Source organism: Pempheris klunzingeri, chromosome 23 (assembly GCF_042242105.1).
Source record: "Pempheris klunzingeri isolate RE-2024b chromosome 23, fPemKlu1.hap1, whole genome shotgun sequence".
NCBI lineage: Eukaryota > Metazoa > Chordata > Actinopteri > Acropomatiformes > Pempheridae > Pempheris > Pempheris klunzingeri.
Window position 1 is genome coordinate 1,655,196 of NC_092034.1, and position 18,420 is coordinate 1,673,615.

At 41.2% G+C, this 18,420-nt stretch overlaps 1 protein-coding gene across 2 annotated transcripts; it reads right to left on the reverse strand.

The window, feature by feature from the left end:
- Positions 1-2,121: 2,121 nt before the first annotated feature.
- tec (tec protein tyrosine kinase) lies at positions 2,122-17,728 on the reverse strand. 2 transcript variants are annotated; one of them, XM_070854340.1, is made up of 18 exons: positions 17,664-17,728; positions 15,479-15,684; positions 14,018-14,119; positions 12,990-13,071; positions 10,770-10,898; positions 10,440-10,492; positions 10,095-10,324; positions 8,908-8,973; positions 7,956-8,010; positions 7,676-7,758; positions 6,869-7,002; positions 5,902-5,976; positions 5,105-5,276; positions 4,420-4,636; positions 4,270-4,334; positions 4,070-4,188; positions 3,815-3,972; positions 2,122-2,736 (listed from the first exon to the last, which is right to left on the reverse strand). In XM_070854340.1, exons 2-18 carry the CDS (start codon positions 15,614-15,616, stop codon positions 2,653-2,655), a joined length of 1,962 nt encoding a protein of 653 aa, XP_070710441.1. In that variant the 5' UTR covers positions 15,617-15,684; positions 17,664-17,728; the 3' UTR covers positions 2,122-2,652. The 2 variants fall into 2 exon arrangements, with proteins under 2 accessions (XP_070710441.1, XP_070710440.1); XM_070854339.1 differs by having other exon boundaries at positions 14,018-14,122.
- Between the last annotated feature and the right edge of the window lie 692 nt (positions 17,729-18,420).

Here is an 18,420-nt window from a genome sequence, read left to right on the forward strand (position 1 = left end):
CAGGGTGTGGCCACCATTAAAGAGTCACATTTTTTAGAATGTGACATTTCTGCAGGTTCAAATCTCCATTTCAATTTGTTTTTTAAAGGATCATTTACGTAATTTCCCTTTTTCTTTAACCAGAATCAGACATCTCTGCAAACCCACCAGACACCAGACAAAAACAATAATTTTACCTTGCAGCATGGGGAGCTGCTGATCCACTGCTGCTTTAATTGGTTAGTTTGATCCTGTTAGTGTGTGACTCAAATGTTTTTACAGATTAGTTCAGATTCAACACATTAATTCCAAAGTCACACAATAACACAAACTAACCAACCAACCGAGGCAGCAGCAGAGCAGCAGCTCCTGTGTCCTGTTCTCTAAAATCCCTGTTTTAGTGAATGTAGTCTGGTGTGTGTGCTGTTTGTGGTTAAACCAAAAGGATCTTCCAGGTCTCTCTCTGTAGGGATCCTTTCCATGATGCTGTCACACACTTAGAGTAACAACCTCAGTTGTCTTTTTGTCACCACCAGTCGAACCAAAAACATGTCAAAATATTTAACGCAACATAAGAATAAGAATAAGAATGACTTTATTTATCCCGGTGGAAATTGTTGAAATAGCAACACAATTTACAAAAAATAGGGTAAATAGATGAGATAAAACATGAATCCATCGGTATGGTCCTTTCAGATGCAGTTAAAAGCCTGTATGAACTGGATGTGAGTCACACTGTTGTGTGTGTTTGTAGGGACGGGGGTGCTGCTTTAAAACATTACCAATATTAATAATACCAATTACCTATTGTCAATACTATATAGTATATCACAACGCCCCTACACCCAGTGATAATGTGATATTTTCCTGAACATGTAAGAAAATTTGCACTTAAATTACTGTTTTTGTCAAGGGAGTTTGGTGACTTTGCAGAGAGCGATATAACGGCTGTTTGTGGTTAAACCAAAAGGATCTTCCAGGTCTCTCTCTGTAGGGATCCTTTCCATGATGCTGTCACACACTCAGAATAACACTCTGAGCCTGTCAGTGTCTATGAAATTGTTTTATCCATTAAATATAAAAAAAAAAACAGAGAATAAAAGTTTTGTTCAAGCAAAAGTCCAAAACCCAAAGATATTCTATTTAAAACTGACACATGACAAAGAAAGGCAACAAATCCGCTCATTTTGACATTTTTTAACCTTTAAAAAATTATTGATTAATAAAGATAGTTGGCACTTGTTTTTACTGTCTTAATTTACATATAACCTTATAACTTATCGTACTTATAACTCCAGCCGAGTTTCTGACTCTGCAGTTTAGCGTCTGGTATTCATTGGTGTCCTAATCACTGACTAATCTAAATTCTTGCGGCTAATCCAGCAAATATCTTTGCTGCAGACGCCATCAGACTCACGCATCGCTAACAAAGCATGAAAAGCATTCAGTACTTGCACCACAGCAAAGTTTTGCTTCAGTCAGTTGTGTCAGGAAGTTACAGAAAATAGCATTTTGGAAAGGTGTGTTTAATATAAAATCATGTCAAACACACCAGACTCCATTCACAAAATCAGTAATTATACACAAGTTGCTGGTCTACTGCTGCATTTATCAGTTAGTATGTTTGAGTTATTCTGTGTTACATAAATACTGTGTTGGATTCAGACTAAACTTTTTAAACCTTTAAAGTCACACAATAACACAAACACAATAACTAATCAAGGCAGCAGCAGACCCGCAGCTCCTGTTTTCTGTGAGGTAAAATCTACATTTTGTCAATGGAGTCTGGTGTGTTTGCAGAGAGCGATATAACGGCCGTTTGTGGTCCAACACTTTTAGTACCTACCAGTCATTTAGACACTGGAATGTCTGTTAAAGGAAAAATGGGAATTATCCATTAAAAAAAGAAAGGTTGCATCCACCTTTAAAAAAAATAGGCTTCACAATGTTTCAAAAAAATACATTTTCATGTCACTGTCTCTCCGTTGCAGCTCAGCAAGGAAACAAAGAGTGAATTTTGTTGTAAAAACCTGCAGCTTTGGAGTAAACACACATAATTTGTCCACCTCAGACTGCTAAAGCAACCGAAAGCTGTTAAACTGTAAAAAGATGTGAGCTCAACCTTTAACTTCCAACCGCCACAATGTTTCATATGATTTTATTATTATAATATTATTTCCTTTATTTTTTGATGCAGGAATTCAAATGTGACTGGGGCTCATGGATCATAGAGTTGGTTTCAGACATCAGGCTCCACCGACAGAGCAGAACACAGCAGGTCCATCCTCCGATAAGACGACACGGAAATCAGATTAAACGTAATCACGCGACTCCATCAGGTCACAAGCATTTTAAGAATAGTTTTTAAAAATCAGATACGTGAATGAACATCTTCCTGAAACAAATCCGACGTGAGCTTCAGTTTGTGGTGTGAACGCAGCTCCAGTTGTTACAGCTGTCAGTCAAGCTGAAGGGGCGTGGCCGTGGATTTAAACTACTGTGATTGGTGGACTGCAGCTGCTGTGATTGGTCCATCCTCCTCTCTGTGTGATTGGTCAGTTGCAGACAGTGCCATTGCACCGTCTCCTCCATGTCGCCCTTTCTCTTGCTTGTTAAATTATTTATTAAATAACGCCCTGAAGATCGGCAGGTTACCCGGAAGCAGCTGATTGGTCAGTTTGGGGAAGGGGCGTCGCCCTCTAGGTTGTCTGAGATCATCAGACTGAGCTGAGAGAACGACGGACGCTCCTCCGGTCTCTGAAAGGGATACAAACAGGCCATAAATTCATTAAAACTCTTCCTGAATGGGACTTTTTGGAAGCCAATTAATCCCAAATTATATAATCAATGAAATATATATTCTCTTCCGTAGTTGGGTGAACAGATGTGTTTTGATTTGTGTTGATAAATCACAATTTCTGTGTAATACTTCTGTTTTACCACAAGCTAACTATCTTAACTATCTTACTGAGATGATGGTTAGCGAGGAATAACCTGTTGCTATCAACGTGGCCTAATTTAGGACATTTTCTCCGCACGCATTGTAATTTCAGATTATCTGAAAATAGATCATAGCGAGAAAACGCTACTAAACATGCCAAAAAATTATACATTATTTGGGTATTATGGCTCCAATTTCTGTTATGGTTTAGTCAGACTGGCTGTGGTGGCTAAGCTAACAATAATGATGTTAGCTAAGGCTAGCTCTAATCTGAGTTTTGGGTACATCTGAATGTACATGTTGTTATATATTATTATTAGTAGTAGTGGTATTATTTGTATTATTATTGTTATTAGTAGTATTATATAATACAGCTCCTCACTCTGAGTGTACATGTTGTTATATGTTATTGTTGGTAGTAGTAGTAGTGGTAGAAGTATTATTAGTATTATATAGTACAACGCCTTACTCTGAATGTACATGTTGTTATGTTATTATTATTAGTAGTGGTATTATTATTATTATAATTATTGTTATTATTGTTGTTATGGGACTCTGGACTAAGCTGCAATAATTTACCTCTGTGTAATAATTTGTAATAATAATTTTTAATACATACTTTTTATATATTTATATTTTTTACTTTTGTGTTTGAAGTTTATTCTTATTCTTTGGAGCTGGGTGTAACAGAAAGACAACAAAATTCAGATTCTGATCAGCTACAATTAAGAAATGATTTCACTGTTTCAACAGCATCTCTCACATTTCCCAGTTACAGATATGAACAAGAAAAACTGCAGGCCATTAAAAATGAATACATGTAGAATAAAAAATGTGCTTGGAATAAAAACGCAAACACAGAAACTGTGATCGATTGTTTCTCACGGCTCTCACCTCGTGCCAACAGAGCTGCATGATGTCATAGATGGCGGGCGTGGCCATTTTGGGCCTGTAGAGGCGGAGACCCTTGGTTACCAAGGCAACCACCTCGTGGTTCTGATTCTGTTCAAACGGCATGCGGCCCTCGGTGAAAACCTCCCACATCAGCACACCTGGATGAGCGACGACGACAGACGTGGTGAAACATATAAAAAGAAGGTGAATGCTGATTGATTGATTACTGCGCTGATGATTTATTGGCGTTCCCACCGTAGGACCAGACGTCTGACTTGCTGCTGTATTTGCAGAAGTTGTAGACCTCGGGGGGCGACCACTTCACCGGAAACTTAGCGCCCGACGAGCTGGTGTACTGGTCGTCTAACACGTACCTACGAAACACAAATCGACATTTAGGGGCAATCGTTGTCTTAAGCTTGGGTCCTGGAGTTTCTGGGAAGTCGTGGAATTACCTGGCCATGCCAAAGTCGGACACCTTCACCACCAGAGAATCATTCACCAAACAGTTTCTGGCAGCCTGAAGAGGAGACGAAGACAAATGTGGATGAAGCAGAAGTCACCACATTAGTTCTTCTGGCATGAAAAGCTCCTGTTTTGGTTACCAGATCTCTGTGGATGAAGCCGTTGGCCTCCAGGTGCTCCATGCCCTCGCTGACGTCCAGGCAGAAGCTCAGTAAGGACCCCAGGCTGAAGCTGCCCCGTCGCTGCCTGAGGACGTTCAGCAGGCAGCCGAGCTCCATGAACTCTGTGACGATGTAAATGGGTTTCTGCTGGCTGCACACGCCGTACAGCTGCACCAGTTTAGGGTGAGACAGTTTCCTGGAGGAAATTACAGACAAATTCTCAAATCCAAATCCTTTTGGTTTAACCACAAACAGCCGTTATATCACTCTCTGCACACACACCAGACTACATTCACAAAAACAGGGATTTTACATAGGAGTTGCTGGTTTACTTCTGCCTCCATTGGTTAGTTTTTATGTGTTATCGTGTGACTTTGGTGTTTGAACAGATTAGTTCGGATTCAACACAATACTTGTGTGACACACAATAACATGAACAAACTAACTAACCCAGGCAGCAGTAGAGCAGCAACTCCTGTGTTCTGTGAGGAAAAATGGCTGTTTTTGTCAATGGAGTCTGGTGGGTTTAAAGAGAGTGATGTAACAGCTGTGTCTGGTTAAACAAAAAGGATCTTACTCCTTTTTTATTATGTTACAGAAAGTACAAAAGATCGCCGAGAAACGGGCTGCGATGGCTGCAGGGTAATCCTTCAGGCCGACTTACATCATGACCTTGGCCTCCTCGATGAAGTCCTCCTCGTACATGGCTCCCTCTCTGATGGCCTTGATGGCCACTTTGTGCTGAGCCCTCCACTTGCCGAGCCTCACCAGGCCGAACTGACCGCTGCCCAGCTCCTTCATGAAGGTCAACTCGCTGGGGTTGATCTCCCACTTCTCTGGAGGGAGGAAGAGGAGGACAGAGAGGTGAGTCCATGGATTAGAACTAGCTGCACTTACATGAACATTTGTTTTAGCCCTGATTGATGATTTGGGGTCTGGTGTTTATCCAAACAGCTGTGAGACATTCGCTGAAGTGACACCACATGCTCTCGTTATTCGTTATTATGTCTTTGTGCTTCTGCTGCTTGTTGTAAATATTTCTGGTATCCAGCAATGATAGAATAGTTAATAACACACAAACGAGAGTCAGGACACAGGAGAGAAACCATATGGTTGTGATGTGAATTTACACAACATACAAAAGAAGGAAGTCAACGCAGGACCGAAACTGTTCTCAGCTGCAGGGTTTGTTGTAAATGATTAATTATGTAAGAACGACAGCAGATTTCATTGTTTTATTCATTGTGTTTCAATTTCTCCAGTTTTTACATTGAAATATGTACTAAAATAAATGTCTACAAAGGTGTTAAAAAGGGAAAGTTCCATCAGTTTGGACCTGTTTCTTCTGACTGAGGTGTTTATTTGGAGCATTTTTGTCTCTTTGGGCTTTTACAATTGGAATATTAGGCTTAACATTAATTGTTACCAGTACAAAAACCTGGTGAGAGCTCCATGACTCACCGTAGCTGAAGCCGGCGGTGGACGGAGCAGACTTGTCCTGTTTCCCTACAGGATACCTCAGCCTGGCAACAAGACCTGAGATGTGGACCAGCATGAAAACAAAAGGGGAAAGAGAGGCGTTTTAAATTTAACGTACCATATGTATGAAAGCATTCTTTCATGGGTTGTCATGAAATATGATTCAGACATTCATGTTCCTGTTCAGAGCTACCAGACTCCATTGACAAAAACATCATTTTACCTCACAGAGCAGAGCTCTTGCTAATCTATTGCTACCTTGATCTGTTAGTTTGTTTGTGTTATTGTGTGTTACACAAATATTGTGTTGGATCCGAACTAACCTCTGAAACACAATAACGCAAGCAAACTAACCGATCAAGGCAGTAAACGACCAGCAACTAATGACTGTAAAATAACTGTTTTTGTCAATGGAGTCTGGCGGAACAAACCTTACAAAACTCATGGCAATAAAACGCTGCCTGCCTGGTAGAAAAGGTATATTTATTTAAATTGTCCATGATCGTAGTTTGATAATACTTGCAACCTTATAGTAGGTTGTAAACTTCCCCATTGTGGGACTAATAGAGAAATACCTTATCTTATCTTGTTTTATAATACCTGCTTACTTGCTAGCTAGCTAAATTGACTTCCATACGCAGACATCACAGACAAAGGTGGAATCTTTTGGCGTCTACGTTGCCAAACATATCATGTACATGTTTCCCAGGTGGCAACCATGAGCTGACGACCTCCATTTGCATATCTGCTAATCATCAACACGTTAGCACTGTCATCATGAGGAAGTTAGCGTGCTGATGTTAGCCTGTTAGCTCCACTGTGCCTGAAGACAGTCTCACAGAGCTGCTAGCGTAGCTGTAGTCTCCTGTTAATGTCCAAATATAGCTACCTAGCTAGCTGGAGATGGCCGCAGGTCTGGACAGGTGCTGTGGATGACGTGCAGTTTTACCTGCTGCGTTGTGTTTGTGGTACTCGATCAGGTCGGGGATGGAGCTGAACAAGTGTTTCTCAGCCAGGTAAAACTGTTCAGGTGAGCCTGGTGTCTTCTTGATGTGGTAATGTTTTAAAGCAGCACCCCCGTCCCTACAAACACACACAACAGTGTGACTCACATCCAGTTCATACAGGCTTTTAACTGCATCTGAAAGGACCATACCGATGGATTCATGTTTTATCTCATCTATTTACCCTATTTTTTGTAAATTGTGTTGCTATGTTGCGTTAAATAGTTTTACATGTTTTTAAAAAACAAAAAGACAACTCAGGTTGTTATTCTAAGTGTGTGACAGCATCATGGAAAGGATCCCTACAGAGAGAGACCTGGAAGATCCTTTTGGTTTAACCACAAACAGCACACACACCAGACTACATTCATAAAAATAGTAATTTTACCTCGCAGAGCAGAGGAGAACACAGGTACACTGCTACCTCAATTGGTTAGTTGTTTGTGTTATTGCGTGTTAAACATATTGTGTTGGATCCAAACTAACCCTTTAAAACAGACAAACTAACCAAACAAGGCAGCGGTGACTCTGCAACTCCTGTGTTCTGTGAGGTAAAATTGCTGTTTTTTTCCAATGGAGTCTGGTGCAGCAAATTCATGAAAATAAAAGGTAGGAAAAATGTATTTTAAAAACTTGAAACTCTTAAAAAAGAATGTAGAACTTGTCAGGAGTAATCTAAAATATTCCTGATTTGTAGTTTGGAAGATAAAGCTGTTTTAGTTTATGTAAAGGTGGCAGCTCAGTGTTTTCACCCTGCTGCAGACTTGGCGTAGAGGGAGACGGTGTAGGTTCCTGGAGTGCTGGAGTCTCTGACGATGAAGGCTCCCTCTTTGTCCTGCAGGGGGCGACACAGATCAGAAGACTCCACAAAAACTACTTTAATTATTTTGTTGTCATAATAATCAAAAGCCTGTTGCTGGAGTTAGAGAGGCCTCCAAGCTTTTCTGTACCTCATTAACAGCTTTGCTCCATAGGAGGACGGAGGATGGAAGAAGGACAGAAAAATAAAGAGAGGTTCAGTGTGGAGCTCACCTCCTTCCTCAGCAGCTCCTCAGCCTTGTTCCTGTTCACATGTTTATTGTACCAACTAGATGAAGGAAATAAATGAACATCATTAATAACAATTAATTCATTTGAAATGACTGCTTGGTGCTTTGGAACTGGTCCAGTAGATCACCTCAGCCAGAAGCAACCAAGATCCTTTGGGACAACTGCACCTGATCACAGTAGGTTCACTAAAAGAGCTTGTTTGATCCACTGACAGGCTCAGAGTGTTATTCTAAGTGTGTGGCAGCATCATGGAAAGGATCCCTACAGAGAGAGACCTGGAAGATCCTTTTGGTTTAACCACAAACAGCACACACACCAGACTACATTCACTAAAACAGGGATTTAACACAGGAGTTGCTCGTCTACTGCTGTTAGTTTATTTCTGTTATTATGTGACTTTGATCTTTTAAATAGTTAGTTTGGATCCAACATAATATTTGTGAAACACACAATAACACAAACAAACTAACTTTTCAATGCAGCAGCAGAGCAACAGCTCTTGTGTCCTGTTCTCTAAAATCCCTGTTTTAGTGAATGTAGTCTGGTGTGTGTGCTGTTTGTGGTTAAACCAAAAGGATCTTCCAGGTCTCTCTCTGTAGGGATCCTTTCCATGATGCTGTCACACACTTAGAATAACACTCTGAGCCTGTCAGTGGATCAAACAAGCTCTTTTAGTGGACCTACTGTGATCAGGCTGCAGCCATTGCAGCCCGTTTGGTGGCTGCTGGCTGAGGTGATCTACTGGACCAGTTCCAACACTTTTAGCACCTGCCAGTCCTTCAGAGACCAGGATGTGGACAGATAGATTAAAAAACACTGGGGTTGCCGTTAAAAAGTGACTAAAGAGGTCGACACATTTGGATTCAGCCAATGATCAATGTATAATACATCAACTACTGCTGTTGATTTACTGTGAAATGATTAACAAACTCACACAAACTGCACCAGGTTTCCAGATTTCTTCTCTGTGACATAGTTACTTGGAATGTAGCCCTCCTCCCTGTGAAACACACACAGAAACACGCCAGGAAATATGGGTTATTGTTGTGTGAACCTTTGTTTTTTAGGAAATCATTCTGCTTTTTAGCCTAAAGGAGAAAAACACAATGAAAAAATGTGAGTGTTTCGTCACACTGACACTGACACCATGCTGTTGTTTACATCCACCTGTTATATATAGTCTGTGCAGCATGACGTGACATGAAAAGTTAAAGGGGAACTAGGAGTGATGCCACTTGACACGCATCAGTGGGGCTGAAGAATACAAATTTAGAAATGAGATGCGACCAGCATAACACACACGAATCTCAGACAGCTGGTAAATTGCTCGGTTCAAAGCCACCAGACTCCACTGACAAAAACGGTAATTTTACCTAAAAGAATGCAGGAGTTGCTGGTTCACCGCTGCCTCAATAAGTTAGTTGGTTTGTGTTATTGTGTGTCACACAGATATTGTGTTGAATCTAAACTAACCACCAAAGTCACAAAATAGCACTCAACAAGGCAGCGGTAGACCAGCAACTTCTGTTTTCTGCGAGGTAAAATCCCTGTTTTAGTGAATGGAGTCTGGTGTGTGTGCAGAGAGCGATATAACGGCTGTTTGTGGTTAAACCAAAAGGATCTTCCAGGTCTCTCTCTGTAGGGATCCTTTCCATGATGCTGTCACACACTTAGAATAACACTCTGAGCCTGTCAGTGGATCAAACAAGCTCTTTTAGTGGACCTACTGTTTTATATTGCTCTGTTCAACAACAACCAGACTCCATTAACAAAAACAATAATTTTACCTCTCAGAACAAATGGGTACCTTGTTTACCGCTGACTTGATCAGTTAGTTTGTTTGTGTTATTGTGTGAGTTTTAAAGGCTTAGTTCAAATCCAACACGATAAATGTGTAATAAATAAGACAAACAAACTAACTGATCAAAGCAGCAGTACAGCAGCAAGTCCTGTGTTCTGTGAGGTAAAGTTCCTATTTTTATGAATGTAGTCTGGTGTGTGTGCTGTTTGTGGTTAAACCAAAAGGATCTTCCAGGTCTCTCTCTGTAGGGATCCTTTCCATGATGCTGTCACACACTTAGAATAACACTCTGAACCTGTCAGAGTCGTTTTCACACTCACCCGTACTTGTTGCGCGCTCTGTACCAGTTGACGTCACACTTATCCACGATGACGTACTCGCTGCCTTTGACCAGACTCAGGTCGTGCGGCTCAGTGCCCGGGAAGTCGTACAGCGCCACCACCACCATCTCCTCCTCCTCCTCCTCCTCCTCCTCATCGTAATCTTCATCACCCCATTCATCGTTATCATCAGCACCGCCGGCTGGAGGGGCGGGAGGAGGGGGCCGCCGCTGCAGGAGGACGAGGAAGAAGAAGAGTAATGGAGAGCTTGAAGGTTTTGATATTACAGTGTGTGTGTGTGTGTGTGTGTGTGTGTGTGTGTGTGTGTGTGTGGTTGGCGGTTACCCTCCCGTCTTTCCGCTCCTCTCCAGGAATCGGAGGTAAAGGTTTTCTGGAAACTAGAAAAAGGAGGAACAAACCAAGCAGAACGTTTGAGCTCTTTTCTCTTATCTCTGCTGTTTGCGCTCTCTCTGCGACCTTTGACCTCTCTCAACAGTTCTGCCCAAACACTGAAGCTCGTCTCACTCCTGATGTGTGAATGAATCAGCCAACGCCTCCAATTTAACGTTACACAAATCATTTCCTGTTTGGTCAATCAAGTATTTCAGGTTCTGCACTGCAAAAAGCACCACACAGTTATTGTACTGTTTAAAGGTGTGCGTCAGTGTTTCTTACTGTCTCCAAACAGGTTGTACTCCTCGCAGCCCAGGGCCTGTTTTTCCGCCTGGCGACAGCAGAGCCACGCCCCTTCCTGCCAGAACTGAGGGTGAAACTTGGCGAGGACGGTGGCGTTGTCTTTGATCTCTAGAAACAGAAACTCTGTGGTTAGCTCGTGTGTGAAGGCCATTTTCCATCCTGACATCCAGCCACAGTCTGAAGAATCTGTGTGAATGAAAGCTGTAATATTCCCACACAACAGGTTTTAATACTTCAATACTTACTGACTTTAATGCCTAAAGGTAAGGAATTGAGATTACTGCATTACTAATGTCTTTAAAGCTGCAGTAATTCATTTTTTTTGCCACTTGGAGGCAGCAGAAACAAAGTAGGCCCAATAAAAGTGCTTGTTTAACACACCAGACTCCATTCACAAAAACAGTGATTTTACCTTTGCAGTACATTAGAGTTGCTGGTCTACTGCTGCCTCCATCAGTTAGTTTGTTTGTGTTATTATGTGAAATTAGAGTTAGAAAGAGTTAATTTGGATCCGAACTAATCTGTTCGAACACCAAAGTCACAGCAACTACAGTAGCAGCTCTTACGTGCTGTGAGGTAAAATCACAGCTGTTTGTGGTTAAACCAAAAGGATCTTCCAGGTCTCTCTCTGTAGGGATCCTTTCCATGATGCTGTCACACACTTAGAATAACACTCTGAGCCTGTCAGTGGATCAAACAAGCACTTTTAGTGGACCTACTGTGATCAGGTGCAGTCCCAAAGGATCACGTTGCAGCCTGGCGATCTACTGCACCAATTCAATCCACCAATCTACCAGCCAAAATATGTAAAATAGGGAGTTGTCCTTTAAAGGTTGAACTTCTTGTTTAACTTGTATACATTCTACAATTTGGATCATGTGACTGCTCACTAAGCCCTTCCTTAGTTACTGTTGCTATACACGTCAAACAAAAGCAGGTTTATTTATTTTTAATCAGTGACTTTGTTAACTGGGTTCACTGGCAGATTTTAATCAGCTAAAGCTAGCAAGCTAACTGTGAGCAGTGAAGGAAAATCAACACATGTCTTGATCAACACATAAACCCTTTCATGCATAGAGGTCACTACAGTGTACAGCTATTCAAAAGATGTTTTCTTGTATATGCATAAGTTTTGATGGCATAGTTGCACATCAGCCACTACAGTGGATGCTGCTGCATCATCTCATACACTGCTACTCAGTGGGAAGCCATTGCAAGTGAAAAAAAAAGAGTGAAACCAAGATGGTCGGCAGACAGCCAGAAACACCAAGTTGCTCATTTTGTTCTGTTCAAACCTTCTAGAAAAAGAAACCCTTGCAGGTAAGAAAAATATGGTGACATCAAGTAACATCTAAGGAGTCATGTAATTGCTAAATTTTCCAAGTATTGATTTTATATTGGGAGGAAATTATGATTAATCACATGTCCACTGAATTGTACATCATGCATCATGCATAGCTATATTTCAACTACTGGACATGTAAATATATCTTTATAAAATATGGGTTTTTAACGCCGAAAGATGAATAAAAACACTTAGTAAAAAAAATCCTAACTGAGGTTATCATAACTCATGCATGAAAGGGTTAAGGTATCGGTTTGGATCCGAACTATATGAGCTAAAATCACTGTTTTTTTTCAGTGGAGTCTGGTGGGGGAAGAGTGAGGTTTTAATCCCCCATCAGAAAGAGCAGTGAAAATATCCTAAACATAGCGTACACTTAAACTGCTGCTGATAATTACAGGTTGGCCTTATTTTAGCCGGCTAAAGTCGCTTTTCCTGTGGCCCCCATCCACAGCGGGACCGGACCGCCATCTACTGTAGGTGACTATGAATAAGTGGCTCATACAACACCGACTATTCCTTTAAATCTAAATGTCCAAAAGCTGAATGGTAACTACACCAAACCTGTGTGGCCAGCTCTCAGCTGATTGCATGCAGAGGATTCAGTGAGTTTCCGACGTTTCGAGAGCAGTGGAAACAGTTTGGGGGCTGATAGGAACTTTGAGTCGTGTGAAAACCAGTTTCAGATGTGTGGTTTAAAGTGTGATAAAAAAAAAACCATCTGTGCAGCAGTGTGAACTAGAAACAGTGAGTACAATCTATCCTCTGCTGCTTCGGCTTCACTAGAATAGAATAGAATAGAATAGAATAGAATAGAATAGAATAGAATAGAATAGAATAGAATAGAGACTGACCCTCTTTGAGGCTCTGGACCCAGACACTTCTGCTGTCATGACTCGGAGCGAATACGTAGAGAGTGTTGGTATCATACACCACCTAGACACAAACACAGAGTTATTTTAACCCTCTAAATGCTGCGTCTGCGTCCACGTTGGTGTTTCTTCTTCTTGTGACATCATTTCTTGGAGGACCTTCTTCTTCTTATGTCCCTAAAATGTGTCCAACCTCAGCTAAAAGGTTCCAGAAGTCAATAAAGCAGAATCAGTGAGAAAAGGCTTCAGACTGGGCTACATGGAGAAAATCCAGGAATCAGACATGTTGTTCCATCAGATGAGACTAAAGAAAGACAGAAAACATGTTGATCCAGAACAACAGTGGATGTAGAAACAGAAACTAAAAAAAAAAACATCCATAAATCTGCTAAGAAGTCTCATTAAAACTCCAGAACTTTCTTTAAAATCATCACATTTTCAGGTTTTCTTCAGTGTCAAAGTGATCCAGTGACAGTTGTCTGTTCATTTATGGATAAAAGGCAAAAACAATGTCTAATAGTTAATTCGGCACATTTTTAGTAGTTTTAATTCACTAAATAGGAAGCAAAAGCAAAAGCATGTTTCCCACCACATAACTGACTGACTCACGGGAACTGTATTTCCAAAACTTAGAGCATGATGCAAATTAGACACACATCATTATTATTAGTAGTAGTAGTAGTAGCAGTAGTAGTGTTATCTTTAGTATAGGAGGGGGGAGGAGGGTGTTGTTGTGCTGAGTTTGGTCTGAAACCTCTGACCCACATCATCTAAACCACTTCATCTGGAGGTGAAACCCAACGTGGGCTCATGTGAAATAGGTCAAACAGGTCAAATGTGAAGCAGGAAACAGATAGTTTGTGTAATTCTACTGTTCGCTTCTTTATTCCCAGTGAGTGATTACTGATGAAGAAGTAAAGGCTAAAACTACAAACAGGACCCCAGTTGTAATGAACAGAATTATGATTAAAGTTAACACACAGCTGTGTGTGTGTGTGGTGTGTTTGCACCTGAAAAGGGTATTTGTTCTGGCAGGGGATGATTCCTCCTCCGTTCTTGACGATCTCTGCACATCTGATGCGGCTCAGCTCGATCGAGCCTCTCTTGAACTTCTTCTGTCAATGGAAACAAGTCAACAATTCTTACTGTATCTTATTCTGCTCAGTTCTGCAGTTTATCAGATCAGAAGTGACCAAATGTTTATCTAAAGTTTTAGATAAGAAACCTCAAACAAACTCTTTTCCTTCAGCGGTTTATTTAATGTGATTGTCACTGTGATAACACACCTGGAACAGTAAGCAGGACTAAAGTAACCAAGGGAACCAATGGAACGCTGTGACATCACACGTCCTTCTAGAATGTTCACATCAAAGTGGAGTGTTCCAACGTTCCAACATTCCAACGTTTAACCAGAGCTGGTAGCAGTGAGTTCAAAGGTCCTGGGCTTAGGCTAACACCTGATCAACGGTGTCTGTGTAAATGCTAAATGGTCTGTGTTTGTATAGCGCCTTTCCTGTCACTTCGACCACTCAGAGCACTTTTACATTCACCCTCATTCATTCAGGAGGAATCTAAGCTGGAGCAGACTAATCTTTCGCACACTGAAGCTGCTTCAGGAGCAAGTTGGGGTTCAGCGTCTCACCAAACGACACTTCAACCACCAACCCTACGATTGATAGACAACCGCTCCACCTCTGAGCCCACAATAAAAGGTGTGAAAAGGGTCTGCAGGTGTGCGGCGGAAATGACACGAATCACGTTTTCATAATACCCGGAGGTCTATGATGGGAAAGAAAGTGCCTGTGGACTGCCTGTTAAACTCAACGTGTTTGCTCGTGTGAGTAACGTGAATCCACTAAAGTGATCTGGTGATCAAACTCGAGCGAGTAACGCGAGACGAATATAAACACACCTTCAGTTCGCCCTCGGCTAAAGATACGTGGTGTGAAAAGCTTATACAAAAGATTTTAAAAGGGTTTAGTTTCCACAGTAAAGTATACGTTGAGTTATAGAGTTATGAACATGAACAGCAAATAGAAAAGTTTGGCTTTTCTTTATACTTGAAGGAAGAGTTTGATCTGTACACTAAATAAGAATCTGAAGCTAGCGGCTAGTTAGCTTAGCTTAAAAGAGCGGAAACAGGGAAGCAGCTAGCCTGGCACTCTCCAGAGTTAACTCATTTACACGATATATGTTGTTTGTACAAAAACAAAAAACAAAAAGTGTAAAAATGGCACATTTTCATGGTTTTGCTGCGGCCGTGTGACTTCTGACAGGTTAGTTATGCTAAGCTAAGCTAACCTGCTTTCTTCTCCAGATTTAAAAAAAAAACAAAACATGCAAACAAATCTAAATTCTTATATCTTGCTGCACAAATTTAAGACATAATATTAGTGCAAGACAAAAAACGGCCGTATGTCTCTAACGCAGCTTTTATCAAATGTAAATTAGATAAATAAACCCTGACAGACCTCCGCCTTCCCGTCATAGTACGTTAGCTGGCTCTTGGTGAGGACAAACAGTCTCTCTTTGTAGTTCAGCGGCGACGTCCTCTTCTTCTGCTGCGAACGCTTAATGAGCGTCTCCTCCAATAGCAGCTCGGCACTCATCCTGGCCCCGCCCACGCTCCCTCAGCCCATTGGTGGAGGCCGTCAGAGGGCGGGTGGCTGGAGCTGAGCTGAAAATCAGAAAAGTCCTGTCAGTGTTTCCTTTTGTAATGTTAACATATTATTTTAAGGCTGAGCTCAACTTAACTCCCTTACATCCTGTTGGGTAGTTTGACCTGCAGCAATGCATCATGGGATATAAGATCATTATATGATTGTAGCTTTCTTCCGAGAACCACATGTCTCTAAAAAGTCGACTTTTTATCACAAAATCAGCCCTTTTTCAGCTTTTTGAGGCACAAAGGAAAAAATGTCACATTTAAAATCACCAAATTTGGCAATTTGTGGTTTTTACGAAGTAGCTAAAGCTGTCAGATAAATGTAGCTCTGAGATGTGTTTCAAGTTAAGTACACATATCTCAGATTTGTACTTAAATACACCTGCAGTACTGCAGTAAATATACTAAACGTCTTATTGTGTGAGGCTCATGCTGCATTTACTGGTTCATCTGAGAGCAAAGAATAAGTCCGACGACATTCTGGAGCGCTTCCATAGATATTTATACCCATATAATTATATTTAATAATGAATCAAATAATAATGAGTTTCAGCTTTAAACCAAAGCAATATTTTTTCATGACTGTAGTTTGGGGAATATAAACATGTTTGAACTCTTTTTCATGAAGAAAAAAAAAAGCAAACGTCCAAAATGAATCAATACATACAATACATGTTAAATAAGTGAGTTTGTCTGAATAAATAAGGAATAAAGTTTGTGGTTTAGATCAGCAGCAAAGCCTCAAATATCTGAACCCGTTTCAGCTTTCACTCTCAGAGGTTTGCTGACCAGCGTGACGCCAGAAAAACATTAAATTTTAACTTCTGAATGTTTTCAGATGCAGTTTAAGACGAGTGTGGTTATGAACAACACATGCAGTAAAACACTCTTTCAGTTATGATGCACTCACACACACAGTCACCTGCTACATGACACTATCATACATGGAGATGCTTTTATTGTGAAGGGTCCAAAATTAACACTTAAAATACATTTACACTACTATACTACTATAAGGTACTTGTACTTTACTTATTATAATTCTAGTCATTAGAATTAGCTCCACCTTCACCGACTGCAGCATTAAAATGATTAATGATTAATAATCAGAATCCAGTCATAATAATTATAGTAACACTTTTACTTTTGAACTTTAACTGACTTTTACTGGTAACAGTGTATTTGTACTCTGTAGTATTTGTTCTCTGTAGTAATACAGTATTTGTACTCTGTACTAATAGAGTATTTGTACTCTGTAGTATTTATACTCTGTAGTAATACAGTATTTATACTCTGTAGTAATACAGTATTTATAATCTGTTGTAATACAGTATTTGTACTCTGTAGTATTTGTACTCTGTAGTAAAAGTGTTTCTTCCATCACAGATAAACACTGATTTCATTTAAACCAGTCGCCTGTGTTTCCGACGGCACCCGAACGCAGCATTAGGAAGCAGGCTGCGGACTCTCAGGTCCACAAGTTCACCTGCTCACCTGCTCACAGGTGCTTTAGCGTCATTCAGGCGATCCAAACATGAGTGTGACCAATCACAGACTCCTCTAATACTTTCTAACGGGTTCTTGGAATAAGTGATGTGGCTGATCTCTGCTGTGGGCTCTTAATAACGAGCTCTGATTGGATCACTAATGAAATCAGACCTGCTTCAGTGTTTCTCTCAGTCATGTGACGCTCAGCTGCAGCTTCTGTCAGCGAGAGAATCTCTCCGCAGCTTCAGTCAGCGAAAGAATCTCTCAGCAGCTTCTGTCAGCGAGAGAATCTCTCCGCAGCTTCAGTCAGCGAGAGAATCTCTCCGCAGCTTCTGTCAGCGAGAGAATCTCTCCGCAGCTTCTGTCAGCGAGAGAATCTCTCCGCAGCTTCAGTCAGCGAGAGAATCTCTCCGCAGCTTCTGTCAGCTGAGCCGCGGTGAATTTGCGCAGCCGCAAATAAACTAATTATGTGTGAAGAAGAAGAACAAAAGTGTTTCTCTCACCTTCACTCGTCATTCTGCTGCTTTTCAGACGTCTGTGCGCGTTTGTTTCCTATGACGGTGTGAACCTGGAGGAGCGGGATTGAGGAAGTGAACAGAGGGAGGCGGACACGCGGACACATGGCACACACACTTCCTTGTGTGTGTGTGTGTGTGTGTGTGTGTTTGTGTGTTTCTGTTAATACAGTGAAAGTGTACGAACTTTACGGACACTAAGTTACACTTAGAGTGTTAAAATAGTCCTTCAGTCTGTATAAAGAAGCGTCCTCTGATTGGTCGGTATCAGTCTATAAAGAAGCGTCCTCTGATTGGTCGGTATCAGTCTGTATAAAGAAGTGTCCTCTGATTGGTCGGTATCAGTCTGTAAAGAAGCGTCCTCTGATTGGTCGGTATCAGTCTGTAAAGAAGCGTCCTCTGATTGGTCGGTATCAGTCTGTGTAAAGAAGCGTCCTCTGATTGGTCGGTATCAGTCTATAAAGAAGCGTCCTCTGATTGGTCGGTATCAGTCTGTACAAAGAAGCGTCCTCTGATTGGTCGGTATCAGTCTATAAAGAAGCGTCCTCTGATTGGTCGGTATCAGTCTGTACAAAGAAGCGTCCTCTGATTGGTCGGTATCAGTCTGTATAAAGAAGCGTCCTCTGATTGGTCGGTATCAGTCTGTGTAAAGAAGCGTCCTCTGATTGGTCGGTATCAGTCTATAAAGAAGCGTCCTCTGATTGGTCGGTATCAGTCTATAAAGAAGCGTCCTCTGATTGGTCGG